The following is a 21,503-nucleotide window of genomic DNA, read 5'->3' as shown; positions in this document are numbered from 1 at the left end:
GTCCATAGTAAAAATGTGTTGTTTTTATATTTTCCCTTAACTGGTTTAAGATCTTTTCTTCTATTAAAGAAACAGCCTAGCCTGCCTCTTTGTTCTCGTCTCCCTCTATGACAGAAAGCTGATGCTGATCAGTATTCTCCAGGAGGTTTCTTGCAGTGGGTTGCATAACTGCCCTTGACTTAAGGATACTTTCATCATCCAGTTCCTAAATGGTTTACTTGCTCTCAGTCTAAAATGCCCATGTGCGTTCAGATTTACTTAATGCGGATTGGAATTCTGATTATCTTAGAGTATTTTGGGCATTGGTATAAACCCAAAGACTTTCACTTTTTATAAACCATACATTAAGTGTAATAGTAATGCTAACTTGCTTTGATATTGCTTAGTACAGTTAATTTGCTTTTTCACATGTGACTTTGAATCGTATGGTAATCATGCTCAAGAGGTTTAAAAAATTAAGGCCCTGAGAAGTTAGTAACAAATCCAAGGGTAACACAACTTCTAATAAAAGGTAAAGTTGGATTTTCTTATAGGAGAGATTGGTAGTTAAACCCAGTCCTCTTTCTTCCACTTAATAATTATATAACCTTAAGCACGTGTTTTAACCTCTCTGGTCCTTTGTTCCTCTTCTGTAAAATGTCAGGCATCTTTGGTAGGAACCATTTGACAAGCTTCCTTTTTTAGGAGCTGTATCTGTTAGAAAAAAATGTAGGTGTCACTGATTTGGCTGCATGTGACCTTGGACATGAATCTTTTCCTCATTTGACACTGGTTGTATATGTTTGAACTAGAACCTTTTTTTTATCAGGAGTCACTTTTAAATCCCATTATATACTTTCTTTTTTAAGACATTTTCTGTGTCTTGCTCATGGCATTAGTTCCGTTCCAAGGCTGATTTGTATCTAAGTATACTTTTGAAATGAAGCTTTTTGGGCGACTGGCTGGCTCAGTCAGCGTGCAGCACTTCAGTCTCAGGGATTGTGAGTTCAAGCCCCGGGTATGGTGCAGAGATTACTTTTTTTTTTTTTTTTTTAAGGTTGTATTTTTACTTATTAGAAAGAGAGCGAGAGCACAAGCGGGAAGAAGAGGGAGAAGCAGGCTCCCCGAGAATAAGAGCTTGACATGGGGCTCAACCCTGGGATCACAACCTGAGCCCAAGGCATATGCTTCACCAACCGAGCCACCCAGGCGCCCCACAGAGATTTTTTAAAAGAAAAGAAAAAAAATGAAGCCTTTGGGGTTCCTGGGTGGCTTCAGTCGGGTAAGCACCCGACTCTTGGTTTGAGCTCAGATGGTGATCTCAGGATCGTGAGATCTGAACTCCACACCGGGCTCCGCGTCTGCCTCCTGCCTCTTAAAAACAACAACAACAACAAAATGAAGCTTTTGGAATTTCAAAGTTAGTACTATATAACAAGCAAATCTTGTGAGGCCAAAAAAAAAAAAAAAAATTTACTGAGTAGGAGTTGGGATGCTCTGAAAAGATGTTTTAAATTTTTAAGGCATTACCTGGCTCTCATAACTTGAGTTTAATATTTAAATTTATTTTAGAACAGTTTGATCATTTTTTTAAAAAATTTATTTATTTGACAGAGACCACGAGAGAGGGAACACAAGCAGGGGGGGAGTAGGAGAGGGAGAAGCAAGCTTCCCGCTGAGCAGGGAGCCCAACTCGGGGCTTGATCCCAGGACTCTGGGATCATGACTTGAGCCAAAGGCAGATGCTAACAACTGAGCCACCCAGCCGCCCCCAGTTTGATCATATTCTTAATTGTTCGTGTTTCAGAGGGATTTTGGTGTGGCAAAAGTAGAGTTGAAATAGCACTTTGTGTTTTGTGTTCTATAAGATTTTATGGTTTCAATTTGCATGAAAACATCTAAATCTGAGTTTTCTAAACTGGGCTTCTGAATTAGGATTGAAAAGCAAACCAAGGGGGAAAAGAAACCTCTTGTCTTTAAGAAACTAGCTCATGGGACGTCTGGGTGGCACAGTCGTTAAGCATTTGCCTTGGGCTCAGGTCATCCGTCAGGTCCTGAGATCGAGCCCCACATCAGGCTTTATGCTTGGCAGGAAGCCTGTTTTCTCCCTCTCCCACTGCCCCTGCTTGTGTTCCCTCTTACACACACACACACACACACACACACACACTCTCACTCTCTCTCTCTCTCTGTCTCTCTCAAATAAATAAAAATCTTGGGGCGCCTGGGTGGCTCAGTGGGTTAAAGCCTCTGCCTTCGGCTCAGGTCATGATCCCAGAGTCCTGGGATCGAGCCCCGCATTGGGCTCTCTGCTCAGCAGGGAGCCTGCTTTCTCCTCTCTCTCCCTTTGCCTGCCTCTCTGCCTACTTGTAATCTCTGTCTGTCAAATAAATAAATAAAAATCTTTAAAAATAAATAAATAAATAAATAAATAAATATCTTTTAAAAAAAGAAAGAAACTAGCTCATGTCACTTTATTGTATAAAATGGAGACTCTTTTCCTAAATGTGCGTGTGTGTGTGCTGTCTCGGTAACATGAGTTCATTCAGCTCTGTATCCTCCATACTGTACACGGGGTTATGGAGCTTCGTAGAAAATGAGCTATTGCCACAATAAAAATAAGTGGGGAGGAGGAGAGAAATAATTTGTCTTATTTTACTCAGGGAATGTTTATGCAGCTCAGAAATGTGAGTTTATTCTTCCCAGGCTTTTACTATTAGCTCTGGGGCAGAACTACCTAATTTTTTTTTCTCAGCCAGCCATTTGGAATTTGGAATTCTGAGCCCTCTGGAGCGCTGCTGTGTTTGTGGAGTGGACTGAGAGTCCTCATAACTCCCATGCCGTGAGGGTTGTCTTCTGTGACTTTGGTGCCCCTGCTGCTGCTTATTTATTCAGCATGTCCGTGATGCTGTTTTCTCAGCGTCTTGGATAGGTGGGAAGGTGATCTTAAACAGCATCTGGTTGGAATAAGGGATAGTACTTCGGATGTTCAGCTTCAATTTATAAGTTTGTTTTCTTAAGTGAGAAATGCTTTTTTGTCGTAGTAAAGATTATTTTTTTCCAGCATATTTTTATACCTTTTAAACATTTGTGCCTTTTTTCTGTAGATGTTCATTCTGGACAAAGTTGAAGGTGATAGCTGTTCCCTTAATGAGTTTACCATTACTGGATCAACTTATGCACCTATTGGAGAAGTGTGAGTAAACCTGCCTTATCGTCTAAAGGACCCATTGTGGCAGTTTGGGACTTGGAGAGATTTGCAGTATATCTAAAAAGCTTTCTGAATGTGGCTCATATTAGTTACAGGAGTCATGAATTTTTTTAATATAATGCACACTTTGAAAGAGAAAACACAGGTCATTGTGTCAGACTTTTTTTCATCTTTATTTGGCTCCTTGGAGCCAAATTTTTCGAGTGGGGTTTCTCTTTGTTCTGTATTGATACCTGTGGTGGAAGAATTTCATTAACTAAGAACTTCTGGTCTTTACTGATTGGTTCTTGATGTCAATCAAAGACGCATTCTTTTATTATCTCCAGCATCAGATTTCTAAGAGTCATTACTCAGATTCTTTAGAATACTTGCCAGGCTCTTGTCCACAAAATTGTATAATTAAGTAAAAATCAATAGAGATGACCACACTGCGCTCTAAAAGTATTTTCTTTTGATAGGCATAAAGATGATAAGCCGGTTAAGTGTCATCAGTATGATGGTCTTGTGGAACTCGCAACAATTTGTGCTCTTTGTAACGATTCTGCCTTGGATTACAATGAGGTAAGGCGTCTCATAAATGAGAAAGTAGACCTGACTGTTCTGGTTCAAGGGTGGGGTGGGTGGAATGAAAATCCAGCCTTCCTTCCTCCCTTTGGAAAGTAAGGGCTCCTGATTTTATTTCCTCTTTCCATTTTACCCGAATCAGCGTGACCTAGCCAAAGAAAGTGGAAAGCCTTTCCCATGTCCCCTGACTGAGCATTGCATTCGCCTCGCTAAGAGTCCTAGTGTACGTGGCGCGCTCTTCTGCTGTGGCGCAGCTGCTGTACGTGAGGAAAACCTCGAACGAACAGGGCATGTTTTCTTCACAGTATAGGGTATTGATTTTTTTTTTTTTTAAAGATGGGGACTGTTACATCCTTGACAAGCTCAGGGTTAGAGGGCTGTTTTGATGGTGATGATGATGATATAAAATTTAACCAACAAGAATCCTTTCTTCTCTTTTTACTTATATAGTAATCCGCTGGTTTCTGTCTAAAATTAGACAAGCCAGTCCCCAACAGAAACCCCGCGTGAACTCTGTAGAATGATAACACACAGTGACACATGCTTTTTGCAGGCTCTGTTTGAATTAATACTGTGACTAGTGGGTTCTCATAGTTAAAGGAAATAAAAAGCCTAGTTGTTAGAACAAGATAACATACTTGGAGTATATTTTTAATTGTCTGCGTCATATGCTCCAGAGTCAGATAAAAACAGCCCTGAAAAGAATGACGTGAAGAACTTGTCCTCCAACAGAAAGTCTTCATTAATGAAAAGCTTATTTACTACTTTTGTACTTTCTGTGCTTTTAACCAATACAGGCAAAGGGTGTGTATGAAAAAGTTGGAGAAGCTACAGAGACTGCTCTCACTTGCCTAGTGGAGAAGATGAATGTATTTGATACCGAATTGAAGGGTCTTTCTAAAATAGAGCGAGCAAATGCCTGCAACTCGGTCAGTATTGTAGCTCGGTGTGTTGTCAGTGCTGCCCTTTGCTCCCCGCTCAGACAGCTAAGATACATGTACCTTATCTTCCCGACTTGCGGCATCTTCTTCCCCACATTTGCTCTTAGGTCAAATGATCAGCTATCTGACCAAGAACGTAGGTATCGCTAGATATTTTCCATACACAGTCATTGTGCCCCCACAGTCTGTCTTCTCTGAGCCTCTGGCACTGTGAGTCCGCCATCCTCGCTCCAGAGGTGCCCCAAACCCCACCCCCTCTCCTGCGTTATCACTTTTCCGCCTAGTCTCCACTGATCTTTATCAGCATAGGACAAATAGTAGTAATGGTTTTTATCTTAAAACTTTTTTTGGACTTTATTTCCCCCATTAGCACCCAGCTTCTTTTCTAGTAAAATTTCTCAAAGCAGCCATTTTACTGTATTCTTTTGTTTCACTTTTTCTGTTTTCTCGAATCCGTTCCATTCAAGCTCTGTAAGCATTTTGGTGAGCACACCAAACCTCCCGCTGTGAAAGGGGCTTTAAGACTATCCAGTCCAGCCTGGCACTTACAGGCAGGGAAACAGGCCTTCAGTGACTCTGCGTGATCTCACAGGGTGAGGCAGAACTGGATTCCTGCTCCCGCACCCCTTCTTTCCTTCATTTTGTCTCCTTTCTTTGCATTATTTGAGGAAGCAAAACTCATGCTAGAGTTTAGGATCCAGATCTCTGCTATAGTGTACTGATTCACACCTCACAGTCAGCAGTCTCCTAGTCGTGAGGGTCTTGGGCGGGTCCTGTGGCATCCTGGCCTGACATATGTGACTTCCATAGGACGGGAGAAGTCCAGGCCTCCTGTCTCCATTAGAGAGTTCACTCCCTGACTGGTGGTAAGGGTAGGTGGTGGTGCTGGTCCCTGGAAAGCCACATTGCCTGACAGCTCTATTGTTAGTTGGTGTGACTAAGTGCAACATAAAGACTTAGCTTCACAGAAACTGAGGGTTAGAATTGTTTGATTCTAGACCTATAACTACTCAATGAAGGGAAACAAGTAGTATCCTGGAGCTTTAAAAGTGGTATGTTAACTGTTATGACCACAAATAAGGGCACAGCCATCTGTTCTCTTGTCTGCAAACTAAGCATTTTCTTGCTTCATGGCTGCCTTTGCCTCATATTTTTGGTCTGCAGCTGAGCGGGGCGGGGGGGGGTTGTCAGAAATGACTATCATGGGGCTCCTTAACTGAAAATACCCACATCCAAATTCATGCCAATCCCCAGCCCCCAGAAAGGGGGAACCTGTTGTAGGTTAAGAGGTAAAGTGGGCAGGATCCGGCTTTTTAATGCCTAGTGGACCATTTGGAAATAACTACCACTCTAGACCATTCTAATGCTAAAGAAATGGCTTTGTTCACCCCCCACCCCCGCCCCGCCGCCGACACCCCATATATCTGGTGCCTGGGTCCACACCTTAGTCAGAATCACTACATATCCCATCAGTCTTCCTTTTGAGCATTTGATACAAATGCTTGATAGAAACTAAACATGTAAGAGATCCAGACGCGTCAGGTAATGCAGAATTCAGTGATGGTCTTTTTTCTGCTTGTGGCAGCTGGCTGAGAGGGTGGCTGTCAGTCCACTCAGCACTGCCCACACTGGACGCTGAGGTTCTTGGGGATTTCTGTAATTCTCATTAGCTCTGTGTCTGAGTGGGGGATAGGGGAGAATCAAGGGTAATTCAAATCTAGATGGAAAACCATAAGATTATTATGTGGATGCAGAAAAGGCATCTGATAAAATTTCTGTTCATGATAAAAACTCAGCAAACTTCACGTTCAAGTTGATGGTACATTTACACAGAGCCTGTAGTAATGTCATACTCAATAGCCACAGAAGTTCTACCTTCCATGTTTCTATTCAGTATTCTACTGGCAGCCCCCGTCTGTGTAATAAGGCAAGAAAAAGCAGAGTTATAAAAAGACACAGTAGGGGCGCTTGGGTGGCTCAGTGGGTTAAAGCCTTTGCCTTCAACTCAGGTTATGATCCGAGTCCTGGGATCGAGCCCCGCATCGGGCTCTCTGCTCAGCGGGGAGCCTGCTTCCTCCTCTCTCTCTCTGCCTGCCTCTCTGCCTACTTGTGTTCTCTCTCTGTCAAATAAATAAAATCTTTAAAAAAAAAAAAAAAAAGACACCGTGTATGTTGTAGGTAATTTGATCGTACACATGATCCAGATCCACAGCGTCTAAGTCTGCAGGGTACTTTTCAATCCTCATTTACCCAAGCTGTCAGTCTCTCCCTCCTTGAAACATTCCTTCACTTGTTCTCTTCGCTCCCTGCCCTCTGCCGACTCCCTTGGTTGGATCTTCCACCTCCTGCCAGCGGTAGGGAGGCCCCAGGGCCCAGTCCTCACCCTCTCCTGTCTGCAGTTACTCCCATGAGGTCTCCCAGTCACCGTGCTGGTGTGTAATACATGGCCGCTGGCTCCCTGAAACTCCTCAGGTGCTTAGTGGCCACACTGGACAGCTACATGAGCAGCTCTGCTAGAACATTCCCACCACAGCAGGAACTCCTGAGAGGCAGCAGTGCTCCGGACCACCTATTTCTGCCCACAGTCGCCATCATTTCTTGGATTATTTGTACTAAGTGGTGCTCCTTGTCCCCCTTCAGCTCATTCTGACGCAACTGCCAGACCTCAAAACCCTCCTTTGTCTTCAATTTTCACTTGTTACAGATGCCTTAAGGTGATTTTTAACATCCTACAACCTGTTTCTCACCTCTTTGTCTTGCAAGATTTTCCAGCTGCTTGTCCTGGAGGCCCCTTTTGAACAGGCCGGGTCCTACCAGCCTGCGTTCCGCACTCGGGGCTCTCACGTTTTTACTCACATGTTGCCTTCTGGCTGTTGTATGTAAAGTTGTGATCTGAACATACGTACATATTTTCCATCCCCCCCCCCGCCTTAAAATTTTTTTCTCCATAGAACTTTATGTTTACATTCCAGCGTGTCTTTCCCAAACTAGAGAGCAAGTTTAAGCTTCATGAGGGGGAGAACTTACTTGTTTTGTTCATTGTCATAAACCCCCAGTGCCTGTCACATAATAGGTGCTTAGTGAATATTTGTTGAACAAGTGAAAAATATACAGAAATTGCCATCCAATAATATTCCATGGGTGTTCTCCTGTAGGTCATCAAGCAGTTGATGAAAAAGGAATTTACTCTGGAGTTTTCACGTGATAGAAAGTCGATGTCAGTTTATTGTACACCAAACAAACCAAGCCGGACATCGATGAGCAAAATGTTTGTGAAGGCAAGTGTGGCAGACTGCAGTTGAGATGTTCTTACCAGGATTAGCGTCCTGGGTGAGCCCAGTAAATACAGCTGTTGACTCCAATCTGTAACATTTCCAGGGTGCTCCTGAAGGTGTCATCGACAGGTGCACCCACATTCGAGTTGGAAGTACGAAAGTTCCTATGACCCCGGGAGTCAAACAGAAGATCATGTCTGTCATTCGGGAATGGGGTAGTGGCAGCGACACACTGCGGTGCCTGGCTCTGGCCACTCACGACAACCCGCTGAGAAGAGAAGAAATGAACCTTGAGGACTCTGCCAACTTTATTAAATATGAGGTTAGCTAACGAAAAGTTTCTTCCCCCACACCCTGCACATTGATTGTGTTCCAACAGTACTCCTTCAGTAAAAGGTCAAATGAGTCTTGCTTTTGCCAAGAATGGGGTGTGGTTATTTGTTTTTCTGCAGCCAAATGCACCGCCGTTCGATCTAGCTCGCTGTTTCCAACCTGTGTAGTTCACAGTTGAATTCAAGTCTGTTACTTTCAAGATAGAATAATTAAGACTTGAGCTAAATAAACTTATAAAGCCTATTTTGCAACTCCTCTGTAAATTAAGATGTTTTTAAAATTGGGAATTTTTTAAACATTTGTGAGTTACTAAAGGCCTAAATACCAAGTTGGGAGATTCCTTCCACTTGTCTGTTCATAGAATTCTTTCTCATCAGGTATGTGACTTCCTGAAGCGCCGCCTGAAAGGAATAAGGAATAACTTGGTTACTGGGGGCCCCTAGAGTAGCCCGTATCAAAATGCTCTTATTCCTTGGTGTGTTTTTCGTGAAAGTTAAAGGATGATTTGGTTACAAGAATGTAGTACTGTTTTTCATCCTTTCCAGTTAATTGGAACTAATATTGTTCCTCATTAGATTTCTATCTCTGTGAATATTAATCTTAGGTACCAGCCACAGTTAAAGGATTTATTACAGGAAATTGCTCTTAGTGTATGACTGGCCTTGTTTTACACCAGAGGAGAAACTAGAATTTCCTGTTTGAACGTAAGGTGATTCTTTTGCTATAGACCAATCTGACTTTCGTTGGCTGCGTGGGCATGCTGGACCCTCCAAGAATTGAAGTGGCCTCTTCTGTGAAGCTGTGCCGGCAAGCAGGCATCCGGGTCATCATGATCACGGGGGACAACAAGGGCACTGCAGTGGCCATCTGTCGGCGCATTGGCATCTTCGGGCAGGACGAGGATGTGACTTCAAAGGCTTTTACGGGTCGGGAGTTTGATGAGCTCAATCCTTCAGCCCAGAGAGATGCCTGTTTGAATGCTCGCTGTTTTGCTCGAGTTGAACCTTCCCACAAGTCAAAAATTGTAGAATTTCTTCAGTCTTTTGATGAGATTACAGCTATGGTGAGTACCTTTGGACTCACACTACGCAGACACAGCAGATTGTAATTTTGACATAAGTTTTTAGTAACAGGTCCCAGATTTAGAATGGATTTTTGTCACGATCAGGCTGTTTCTGTAGAGTTCTGTTGACCTGTAGTTGGCATGCTGTATGTTACCTGAGGGAAGATTCTGGAGTAGTTTAGGTAGTAGAAGTATGCCTTCTGAATCAGTTGTGGGGAAGTATTTGGTGACATCTAGTCTTTATCTTGGTTAAAGTGTACATATTTCTTTGTGTTTTAAGATTTTATTGATTTGAGGGGCACTTGGGTGGCTCAGCGGGTTAAGCCTCTGCCTTCAGCTCGGGTCATGATCTCAGGGTCCTGGGATCGAGCCCCACATCAGGCTCTCTGCTCAGTGGGGAGTCTGCTTTCTTCTCTCTCTCTCTGCCTGCCTCTCTGCCTGCTTGTGATCTCTCTGTCAAATAAATAAATAAAAATCTTTATTAAAAAAAAAAGATTTTATTGATTTCAGAGTGAGTGAGAATGAACCAGAGGGAGAGGGAGAAGCCCACTCCCCACTGAGCAGGGAGCCTGATGCAGGACTCGATCCCAGAACCCTGGGATCATGACCCAAACAGAAGGCAGACATTTAACAACTGAGCCACCCAAGCACCTCAAAAGGATACATGTTTCTATTTCAGGTTTTCTAAAAAGTGATTCAGGGTATAACTCTTTGCTGTTCCATAACCCTACTTGAGGTTAGATGTACTGGTCAGGCATTAAGAACTGCCCATGTGCGAGGCATTTGCAGTATTCTTACCTACTGTGACTCTGCACCCAGACACATTCACCTTGTGTAATGTTTGCTTTCTGTTGATATCTGTAAAACTTGAAGAAAAGAATGTGTTCCTTGAAAGCAGATATTACAGGTATACTACCTTTCCCCTTCCTTCCTCTCCTCCTCTCCTGTGTTCAGGAAAAGTTTAAAAAACACCCAGGGGATGATGGCTGTGTATCTGCAGACAGCATTCAGTCCTTCTGCACGATCGTGCCCTTTGTAAACGGCATGTTACGGTTTCCCTCTTTCTGCATTCTGCACCTGTTCTACTTGAGATTTCTCTGTGTGGATACAAGTGCTGCGTCTTAACTGCCATGTGGGCGGTTTCGGGTTTGGTTTGCTTAAAAAATAATATCATGAATTTTGAAGTCCTTTTTGTTCCACTTCCCTCTGAAGTCTCTTCGGCTCATGTGGCAATTTTACGTTTCCCAGATGAAGTGTGTTTTGTGATGCCACCTTGTAAAAATGAGAATTCTTTGTCTGTGCCCAGAGGGCCACGGCTCCCGTCGTTGCCCGCGCTTCAGGATGGCCGAGCCTTTGTCGGGCATGTGTGTGACGTGGTGGCAGGTGTGCATAAACCAGCGGTCACATTCCCTTTCAGACTGGGGACGGCGTGAATGATGCTCCCGCCCTGAAGAAATCTGAGATCGGCATTGCCATGGGCTCTGGCACGGCAGTGGCTAAAACGGCCTCAGAGATGGTGCTGGCCGACGACAACTTCTCCACCATCGTGGCTGCGGTGGAGGAGGGGCGCGCCATCTACAACAACATGAAGCAGTTCATCCGCTATCTCATCTCCTCGAATGTGGGGGAAGTGGTCTGGTGGGTCCCCGTGAGAGATCACTTGTAGTCCCTTGAGGTCGGGGCGTGGGATGACCAGTTTTCCAGATCTGTTGTTCGTAGGGCAGCAGCTTTGTGAGTCGGGGGGGTGGGGGGAGGGCCGGGCAGGAGGAGGAAGGTGGAGGTTCTTCCAGCCCAGGGGAGGGCTGTCCTATGGCTGCCCTTGTTTGTAAAGGATGCCCTTGAACATAGAAATGAGTTTTACTGGGTGAAGTAACGTAAAATTTTTGGCCTTCTAACCTTGTGCTTGAACTCGAAATAAGGTATAACCAATGTTCTGTGGTGGCCCAAAAGTAATTTCAAGCAGTCATTTTTAACTGTCCATTGATTTTATGGAGGGGAAGAGGGCGCTCATGCTGTGTCAGTCGTGGCCAAAATAATTTGGGGTCTTTCTCTTTCTTCGGGTGGAAACAGTATCTTCCTGACAGCAGCCCTTGGCTTTCCTGAGGCTTTAATTCCTGTCCAGCTGCTCTGGGTCAATCTGGTGACAGACGGCCTGCCTGCCACTGCCCTGGGGTTCAACCCTCCCGACCTGGACATCATGAACAAACCACCCCGGAACCCGAAGGAACCCCTGATCAGTGGATGGCTCTTTTTCCGTTACCTGGCCATTGGCTGTGAGTATAGTTTTTATATCGTTGACTTTTAAACCACATGTTTATGAGGCAAGATTTTTGTAAATTCATTCCTTAAAAGCACATTTCTTTCTATCTGTATTAGGGTAACCAAAAAATGGAGTTTAATAAACTGTATACCCAGTTTACAGGAGAGTTAATCCCTTGTTTTATTTATCCCTGTCATTCCTTGGGCCTTTGTGAATGAGCTTTTCAGATTTATCCTAAGGGCAGAAGGATGCAGGGGTTTGTCAGGGTCAGGCTTTCCATCCCCAAGCTGGGAACTCAGCCCCACTCCCCATGAGCAGAGGAGGGAGCTGTGCTTTCATCCGCAGCGCCTGGGAAACACACAGGAGCCCCGGCCACAGTCCGGTTCCTCATACTTTCTATCTGTGGCCCTCCCGCTTCTGCCTGGCTACCGGTTCTTGTCCTCAATTTAAGAGCTTAAGAAAGTGAGGCCAGAGAGTTAAAATAACTGCCCTGGGGTTCAATACGAAGGTGGTTTTTTGTTTGTTTTTTTTTTAGTATGTTCACATGATTTAAAATTCCAGAAGCACACTGTGGCATAAAGTGGGAAGGTTCTCAGCCAGTCAGTTCTCCTTCAATATTGAATTTCTCTTGTGCCCTCCAGAAATACTCTAGCAAACTGATCTATCCTGTGCATATATTTTCTTAAGTGTTGGTGTGCTGTACACACATGTGTGCTGAAGCCTGTGTTTCTCCCTGTTTTTGGGGAATTGCCATGTCAGTACGCGTGTGGCTGCCTTGTCCCTGTCCACCAGCTGTCTCCTGTTTCCTTGTAACTGCCAGGTTGGAGGGAATGTGCACTTTTATCTTCTGGTAGATGCTGCCACACTGGGACCATCTTCATGGTGTCCCTGTGTTCACTACCCCATTGCTTTGTAATAAACTTGCTCAATTCAGAACCACTTGGTTGGGGGTGTCCGGGGGGAGGTGGGGAGGTGATCCCAGAATCTGCCTTGGGTTTGGCCATGTTGCTTGCATTCTGCACTAACTGCTCTGGTGGTATTTCCACGTTAACGGTTCTGCCAGGTCTTTGATGGAGCAAATAAGTGGGTGACTGGGAGCATCAGTTTTCCTCCGAGTCCTGGGTGGTTGTTACCTGGCGCTCCAGCACAGTGAGGCGCTACGGAGGCACGTACCTGCCGCCGTAAACGTCAGCCGCCGGTTTGAGAGGGTCTTGGCTAGCGTAAGGTCCAGCCAACTCCACTAGGTCCTCTTCCTCACAAACTCGGGAAGAGTTGCTTAGTTTTTCATACTGCACACACCCCTCTCCTTGCAGAAACCCTCTGTCTGGGTGCTTTGGCTGATGGGAGTGAGCAGTTGCTAATGGCTGCACAGGCTCTCCTGTACCATCGTCGTACCCTGTGTCCCCTCTGCTGGGCACTGGCCCACGAGGCAGGACCTGCAGTGAGAGCGGGGGCTGCACATGCCGCGTGTGTCTCTTCCCAGGTTACGTTGGCGCAGCTACCGTGGGTGCCGCCGCGTGGTGGTTCATTGCTGCCGACGGAGGGCCAAGGGTGTCCTTCTACCAGCTGGTATGTGTCTGCCTTTTCTCCTCTCCCTTAGATGCAAAGCGTTAAAAGGCTGTCCTTGAGCATTTTGTGGTTTGGGTGCCTACCAAGCAACCTTAACATTCAGATAATTAGCAGGGGCATCTAAGATGATCCTGAAGGACCCAAGGCTTCTCTGGGAGATGGGGTGAGAAGTTGAGTGGGTCTGTGTCCTGGGCTTCCTGTGGAACGGGGACAAGGACCTTGGAAATGTACTTGATTGATGACAAACTTGACTGGGATTTGTTGCAGAGCCACTTCCTACAGTGTAAAGATGACAACCCAGACTTTGAAGGAGTGGATTGTGCAATCTTTGAGTCCCCATACCCGATGACAATGGCGCTGTCTGTTCTAGTAACCATAGAGATGTGTAACGCCCTCAACAGGTCAGTGAAACCTCGACAGGCTGGGGCAAGAGCTCCACCAGCCAGTGCACTGGGGAACTGGGTGTCGTGGTTGCTGGAGGATTTGCAGGAAAGCTCCTCCCTCCGAGAAAGAACAGGCAGCACCGGTTTGAAAAACTTGAGTCGTCATCACCTCCGGGAAGTAGTGGGAGTGCTTAACCACATGCTCCTTCTGAGACAGCGGGGGCCAAAAATAGGGCCTTTGGTGCCCCTGTATGCCAGTGCCCACAGGCACTCTTGCCCTGGAGCAGCGAGACAAATGGCATCCTCCAGTTATAAGCCAGTGACAAAAATGGAAATTTTGAAACGGTGTCAGTGTCAGGGGCAATTGAGAGCAGCTTTGAGTCCATTGAAATGGAGTCCGCTGTGCCCAAACCTAGATTTAAAATTGGAAGTTTGTCCTACATCTGAACATTCTTCCTTTAATTTTGCCACAGTAGAAACGTCACTAAGTAGAATTAGGTCAGTGGGCAATGCCGTGTTCACCACTGCCTTATTGAAGCATGGTTCGGGACGGTCTTGGTCACTCATTGATAGGGCCTTGGCCTTGTAGGCGGGCAAATTTCACGTACGTCTCGTTGTTGTGCAGCTTGTCCGAAAACCAGTCCCTGCTGAGGATGCCCCCCTGGGAGAACATCTGGCTCGTGGGCTCCATCTGCCTGTCCATGTCGCTCCACTTCCTCATCCTCTACGTGGAACCTTTGCCAGTAAGCGCTGGTGGGACCAGGGCCGAGGCTGGGGCCTCGCTGCCTGTCCTGCGAGGTGTGGGTGCTTGACAGAGCTTTTTTGTGTTTCAGCTTATTTTCCAGATCACACCGCTGAATCTGACCCAGTGGCTGATGGTGCTGAAAATCTCCTTGCCTGTGATTCTGATGGACGAGACACTCAAGTTTGTGGCCCGCAACTACCTGGAACCTGGTAAAGAGTGTGTGCAGCCTGCCACCACGTCCTGCTCGCTCTCGGCATGCACCGACGGGATTTCCTGGCCGTTTGTGCTGCTCATAATGCCCCTGGTGATCTGGGTCTATAGCACAGACACTAACTTTAGTGATATGTTCTGGTCTTGACTGACAGTTTTACATAAAGAAGATGTTTAACTTAATCAATTAATTTTTTTATTGTTTAAAGCAACTGTCTATTTCTGCTGAATTTTCACATGAACATATTGGCTGGTGAAGGAGATTTCATACTCTAGATTTTGTTTTGCTTTTCTGACTCCAGTGGGGCAAGATTTTCCTTTTTTATACACATAATTAAAGTGTCCATTGACATGTACAGAGAACTAACACTATTTTATGCAAATATTTTTTTGTAGATGAAAAAGCATGTACAGTGTTCTGTTTAATACTCATCCTTGTATAAAACAAACAGTTGAGCCAGCGGACATTGTCAGCAAGTTAATTGGCAGCAGATTTTAGGAAATGAATGTGTGTGGGTTTTGTTTTGTTGTTTTTTTTTTTTTTTCTAAAACTAAATAGCATGTATTGTGTCTTTTGCATGATCATCTGGATTTAATCTGAGATCACAGTCTAATTTTTATTCATAAGCCAATTTTTCTGCACTGAGCAGAGTACTGCTACCTCAGTCAGTATTTTTTGGTTTGCCACTTCCCTCACTCCCCCGGCCCCCGTTCACTCCCACCCCCGCTCCTGGCCCCGCTCGGCTGCTTCTCCCGTAGGTTCCGATGGTTCTGTTTACATCAGTCTTAACAAGAGGTATGCCTGTTCTCGCTTGTGCAGAAAACATTGTTCCAGATTCAATCGACTGGGTTCGTGTCCCCCCACGTAGTTTTTAAGGTTATTTATTTAAATGTCTAATGTATTTTATTGTAACAGACATTGTTTTGCCAACATTGCCTATTTCAGTGGCACTTCACAATCTAGTTTAAAAAGGAAAATAAAACATTTTAAATGGACAGAAAAATAACTGTCTTGTTTTTAAGTGGCTTAGCTTGAACTATAACAAATTGTGTCCAATTTTCTCTTAAGTTCTTAGCTCAGAACTTGAGTTTTATTGTGCCCGAGGGGAAGGAGGATGGTGTTCTGCTGCATAGGTAGCTGTAGGAATGAACACATAGGCACCTGTTGTCACCCATGATACTTTTTTGCAAGTTGCTGCTGGCCTGTTTTAGCCTGGTGTAGAGAACATAAGGGGGAGTGTGTGTGTATGTGTGTATGTGTTTTTGTAAAAATCTGTAAATAGCACATGACCAAATGAACATATTGTATAGAACTATTTTTATTTGAATGTGGCACTAACCAACACCATGGTTACTATGATATGTTGCGCATGTTTGATATCAGTCTTACCAACCGTGTGTAAGTCATTAACTGTCCTAACTATGGTGTTTTCCTCCAATGCCTTCCAACATCCATCAACTAACGTGAGTATTCCCTGGAGCCCTGATGCTTTAGCCTAAAGGTGACTGCCACGGAGTGAGCTAGCTGTGACACTTAACGTCATGTACCGCTGTGCTCTGTGACTGTCCCCGAGAGCAGCAAGAGTATGGTGCGGGGTACCTGGGCGCACGCGGGGCGGGCTAGCAGACCTGAGGTGTGGCGGCTGTGGACTCTGTGCACGGCCTTGGGACGGCGACTCGGCCAGATGCTGAGGAGGGCCTGGTGGGAGAGAGACTCGTCAGGAGGGCTTGGCTGTGCCGGCACCCAGCCAGCCTAGTCGTGAGCCAGGGTGAAGGCGGCCTAGGCAGCAGCTCCTTCCCTGAGCCCCGGCCTGTTCTTAGGAAAGTACTGGGGCCAGCCCCGAGATGCGATATAAAGGCTCAGTGTTTGGGGGAAAGTTAATGGACATTAAGCAAGGTGCTGCCAGCTTCCCAGGTCTGAGTATAAGGGGATGGCGGTCCCGGCCTGGCTCACTGAGGTCTCTGAGGAAGGGTGGTTGGTTTGTTTGGCAGAGAACATAGAGGGGGAAGGAGGGTGGGTTTTGCCGATTTTGGCATAAAAATTGGTTGAGTGATCAAATGGAAGGAGCGCACCTTGGCTGCAAGCCAAGACAGGATAGGATGTCTGAGCTTGCTGGTGTGCTGGTCCGGGGAAGCCAGACTTACCAGACAGCTTTCCCTGATCCGGTTCCTTGATAGAGTGGCATTTGCAGAAGAAGTGGAATGTGTTTGCTGCCGTCAGAGACACACGCAGCCCCAGGTGGCCTTAGGCCGGCTCTGGCCTTGGGGTGTCTCAGCTTCAGGCCTGTCCAGCCCATGGAGGTGGTTCAGGCACCCACTTCGCTCAGCCCAGGCTGCTGGGGGTGTCCCCTTTCAGCTGTTGCTTCAGGCTCTGCTGCTGAGAAACGCGCCCGTGGGAGCCCCTCCTCAGCCACAGAGCTGTCGCGGGCACATCCCTGGCCTCGGGCCTCCCGCAGCGCGGGACAGGTGCCCAGACCTGGCTCACCCAGCCCTGGCAGGAAAGCACAGGCGGGCTCTGCTTTTGCCGCCATCAGGGCTAGTCAGGGTAATGTCGTTCTCGAACTCCCCAAAACTTGCCGTGTTCTCCTCCACAGAAAGGTAGGCCAGGTAGGCCTCGCACGGCTTCTTCGACAGGGCTTGGCCGGCAGGGTGGCGACCTCACGTGCCCAGCCGGGATCCCGCTCCGGCAGCTCGTTCTTGGTCTGCACGGAGCAGGGGCACAGGCCGCAGGGTGAGCTGCACAAGCGCCCACACAGGCAGGGCCGGCGCCGGCCTCCCGCACGGGCGGCTGCCACCGCGTCCGCCCGCAGACCGCGCCTCCGCCCCTGAATGTCCTTGCGGTGGCGGACCTCAGGGGTAGGCGACTACAGGCGTTAGCGCGAGGTCTGTACGGCGCCTGCCCGCGGCCGGAGCAGCGCGCAGTGCCCTGAGCTAAGGCCGCCACGTTGTCCGTTGCCTTTTTAACGTAACCACCAGTTTCGTCAAAAACCACCGCACAGCTAGCCGGGACGGTAATCCCCATCCTTCCTCAGAGAGGGGGTAAGGACCGCAGCTCCCCGTCTAGAGCCGCGCAGGACTAGCCCCCTGGGAGGAAGGGTAGGGAACGGGCGGAGCCAGAGGCTTCGCACTCCGCCACGCCACTCGCCCCTGCCGCACCTTCCTTACCATCTGCACTGCTAACCGAGAACCTCCCCTCCCCTCGCCCCTCCCTTCCGCTGCATCTGAAGCGATTCCATGTCTGCCTGGTGGGGTTCTTCTGTGAGCCGGGGCGGCCTCTGCTCTTTAGCTGGAAGACGGGGGTCCGTGTTGCCAAGCCAGTGCTTCCAGCTGCTACCCTACGTAGGCAGCGCCTCAGGGATAGTTAATCAGAAATGCTGGTCTTGAAATCTTAAAAGGTCCAACTGAATATTCCTTCTCGCTATTCCTTGTCACTATTAATCTTAAATAGTTATTCTAACATTTCTTTCCCATATATCATAAAGCTGATTTCCTCTCTCTTTCCTTTTCAGCAATACTGGAGTAACCGCTTCCTAAACCATTTTGCAGAACTATAAGGGTGTTCGGTTGCGTGCATGTGCGTTTTTAGCAACACATCTACCAGCCCTCTGCATGATTGATGTTGGGGGAAAAAGAAAAGTAGAAAAAGTCCCCAACTCATTGTGTGTTATGTGGAGGAAACGTATTACCAACGGGGTTTAGCTTTTAAATCAAAATAGTAATTACAAATGTACAATTTAGCTTAATGAATCAGAAAGCCTCTCCAGAGAACTTTGGTTTCTTTGCTGCAAGAAGAATGAGGTTCTGAAACCTTATCTGAGAACTTAGAAGCCATCAGCCAAGTCTCCATGTTTCTCTGTGCAAAATGTCATAGTTTATATAAATGTACAATACTCAGTTGTAATGCATGCCTTCAGTTCTAAGTAGCCAGATTTCCCTGTGGTGTCATTTAAACCTGCTACTTTTTAATTGGCCCTGTACAGTTTGCTTATTTATAAATCTATTGAAAACACTACAGGTGTTGAAAGGTTAGAATGTAGGCCTCTAGTTCATAACTTGTTACTTTTTTTTGAGTGTGCAAACAGCTCTTTTGCACTGTATTAAATGTAACTTATTTAATGAAATCAGAAACCGTAGACAGATGTTGGTGCAATACGACTCTTGTGATGCATTTATCTTAATAAAATGCTAACCGTCAATTTATCACAAAGCATGTTTGACTTAGACTGTAAATAGAGATCAGCTGTTTCTGTGCTGGTAAACAAGCATTGCACAGACATGGTTTCGGGTAAATAAATCTATTCTATGATAAGTTCACAGTGTGGTGCTGACTGTTCTCCGGCGGGGGGGTGGGGGGGGAGGGGAGGGGCACTGAGGGCCTCCAGCCCCGCACCCCAAAGGGTTTTTACCTTCCGGTGGGGGAAGGTCTTAGACTTGACTTTCCGGGGAGGAGATCTGCTCGTGTGTCACAAACTCAGGTGTGGGGCAAACTGCATGTCTTGTCACTGGGTTTCCAGAGAGAGAGGTTTTTAAAAGTTGTCAGCAGCTTGGAGATGGTGCCAGTGGAGAGAGGCTTCTCATGCTGTTCAGATGGAAAAGGTAAAATCCCGCACCCCTGCTGCGAGCGGGTAAGCTGCAGCGGCTGCAGCAGCGGACTCGTCCGCTTGAGGCTTATTTCGTGCCGCTCTAGCAGGCAATGGGTTTGAGCTGGGGCGTTTCTCTATTTTCTAAATAACCTAAAATGATTCTTTTATCATTTAAAAAAAATAGGCAGCGAGGCAAGGATAAACCTAACAAAAAGCACAAATCCTAGCAACTACAGAGAAGGAAGAAATATTTGATAAAAGTTTGATGAACTAACATCCATTCTTGACGTAAGGAAAAATTCAGTTTCCATAATTCCCATTTCATAACCTACTGAAAATGGAACGAGCAGTCCTGACGCAGCCAGAATCCCACTCCCCCTTGTGCCCGCTACTCGACACTCCGCCCGTCTCTGCGTGGGACGATGCCTGCAAGAGAACAGAAAGCCCCAAGAGTCTTACTACGTCCGTGGTAAGATCCTGTTCTTAGGTAAGTTTAATAATTCAGAGGGAGTTGACATCGTGGTGATATGTAATTCATATATTAATGATAAATGAAGATACCAGCAGACATTTTAGTCACATATGAGAAAAGCTGGTGTGTGAGAGAGTGTGAGGAAGCCAGTAGTTCAGCTCAGTAGATCGGAGCTGGGGCATTTGCTTAGTTGTTGGTCATCTTGAAAAAACAGCTGAATCCCCCTTCTGCCCAGTCAATTGTAAATGAATCAAAAAATTTGAAAAATGAAACAAGGCCGCCAAAAGGAAAATGGCTAAATGACCCAGGCAAAAGAAAACATGAATGGCTTATAAATAAGATGTACAGCCCCACCGGCCAAGTCCCAGTGAGACGGCGTTGGTGCCCATCAGCTGACGAATGGGCCCTGTGCCACCAAGGAGGAGGGGAACCGCCCTCTCCGCTACACTGCGCACAAGCACGGACCTCCCCACCCCGCCCGGCGGGCCCGCTCCTGCCATCTTAGAGAAGCCCTCACCGGTGCTGGAGGAGTCCCGCCGGCACGTTTATCAAAGCATCGGAAAAACCGAAGAGACCAACAGCAGGGAAACAAGTACGTGGCCTCTGAGACAGGTTTAGGTGACTCACCAGCGATGAAAATGAGGGAACCGGAACTGCAGAGATCAGCAGAAATCTCCGTGCACCGTGGAAACCGAGTGTGGTGCACACAAAGTTCCAAAAGCTGCAAAAAAACCCAAAACACTTAAGTGTTACATATGTGGGTGTTCATTATGCCTGTTTGCATGTCTGGGGTTTTTTTTAAGAAAACCATAGGGGCGCCTGGGTGGCTCAGTCGTTAAGCCTCTGCCTTCGGCTCAGGTCATGATGCCAGGGTCTTGGGATCGAGCTCCGCATCGGGCTCCTGCTCCCTGGGAAGCCTGCTTCTCCCTCTTCCACTCCCACTGCTTATGTTCCCTCTCACTGTGTTTCTCTCTGCGATAAATAAAAAAATCTTAAAAAAAAAAAACCACAAAAGTACTAGGAGAGAACATGGAAGATGACCAGCTTTTCTAAACAGGACACCAAATCCCAGGAGAAAAGGGGATAAATTGATTATGTAAAAAGGTTAAAATTTGGAGTGCCTGGGTGGCTCAGTGGGTTAAGCGTCTGCCTTCGGCTCAGGTCACGATCCCAGAGTCCTGGGATCAAGCCCCGCGTCAGGCTCTCTGCTGAGCAGGGAGCCTGTTTCCCTTCCTCTTTCTCTGCCTGCCTCTCTGCCTGCTTGTGAGCTCTGTCAAATAAATAAAATCTTTAAAAAAAAAAAAAAGGTTAAAATTTGGAACAATACTTCCTGAGTTAGGAAAATAGATCTGCTGCGCCTGTGACAAAGTGAATTCCCTTCACGTGATCGGCAGAAGTCAGAGGCTGACGGATGCTGAGCTCTGCCTCGAGGCTGGCGTCAGGAAACCGTATTCGTGCTGAGGGGCAGCACAGCAACTGGCCCAGCCTTTGGAGAGCAACTTGACGCATCATGGAGGTTTTTAAACATCCACACCCTTTGGTCAAGCACTTGAGTGAAATCCTCCCACATGTTCACAAAAGCAACAACATCCTGCTGTAGGGTTATGTAGTAAAAAATCGGAAATAGTCCAGATGCCCATCAAGAGGCAAGGCAAGGTGTTGAATAAACTAAGAACATTGACGCCAGGGAACATTACGCAGCCTTCAAAACACAAGGTAGATCTGTGCGAACCAGCAAGGAATGACAGCCTGCTCCCTGGGAAGCCTGCTTCCCAGGTGATGTCTGCCAATGAAATAATTCAAGTGCAGAACAGCTTACATACTATTCTATCGTTCATTTTTGAAAGATTTTATTTTTTTTTATTTGACAGAGATCACAGGTATGCAGAGAGGTAGGCAGAGAGAGCGGGGGAAG

General features: G+C 46.5%; 1 protein-coding gene across 3 annotated transcripts in view; it reads left to right on the top strand.

Moving 5' to 3' along the window:
* The window catches only part of ATP2A2 (ATPase sarcoplasmic/endoplasmic reticulum Ca2+ transporting 2), a 59,160-nt gene extending 40,315 nt beyond the window's left edge, over positions 1 to 18,845 (top strand). Inside the window, exons 9-21 of one of the 3 annotated variants that reach the window (XR_004384860.1) lie at positions 3,087 to 3,175; positions 3,649 to 3,751; positions 4,552 to 4,683; positions 7,851 to 7,973; positions 8,074 to 8,292; positions 9,031 to 9,366; positions 10,784 to 11,004; positions 11,437 to 11,639; positions 13,110 to 13,195; positions 13,463 to 13,596; positions 14,204 to 14,321; positions 14,412 to 15,997; positions 18,043 to 18,845. Coding sequence is in view for 2 of the 3 variants with exons in the window: in XM_032876320.1 (XP_032732211.1) it covers positions 3,087 to 3,175; positions 3,649 to 3,751; positions 4,552 to 4,683; positions 7,851 to 7,973; positions 8,074 to 8,292; positions 9,031 to 9,366; positions 10,784 to 11,004; positions 11,437 to 11,639; positions 13,110 to 13,195; positions 13,463 to 13,596; positions 14,204 to 14,321; positions 14,412 to 14,681 (2,034 nt within the window). In the remaining variant the exon portion in view is untranslated. Of the gene's footprint in view, positions 1 to 3,086; positions 3,176 to 3,648; positions 3,752 to 4,551; positions 4,684 to 7,850; positions 7,974 to 8,073; positions 8,293 to 9,030; positions 9,367 to 10,783; positions 11,005 to 11,436; positions 11,640 to 13,109; positions 13,196 to 13,462; positions 13,597 to 14,203; positions 14,322 to 14,411; positions 15,998 to 18,042 lie in introns of those variants that run through there. The other 2 variants (XM_032876319.1, XM_032876320.1) reach the window with 2 other exon arrangements.
* The last annotated feature ends 2,658 nt before the right edge of the window (positions 18,846 to 21,503 follow it).

The sequence above is a fragment of the Lontra canadensis genome, unplaced genomic scaffold, assembly GCF_010015895.1.
Source record: "Lontra canadensis isolate GAN:19392208 unplaced genomic scaffold, GSC_riverotter_1.0 scaffold58, whole genome shotgun sequence".
Classification (NCBI taxonomy): domain Eukaryota; kingdom Metazoa; phylum Chordata; class Mammalia; order Carnivora; family Mustelidae; genus Lontra; species Lontra canadensis.
Note: the sequence above shows the minus strand (reverse complement) of the source record. Positions and strands in the feature narration are given on the sequence as shown.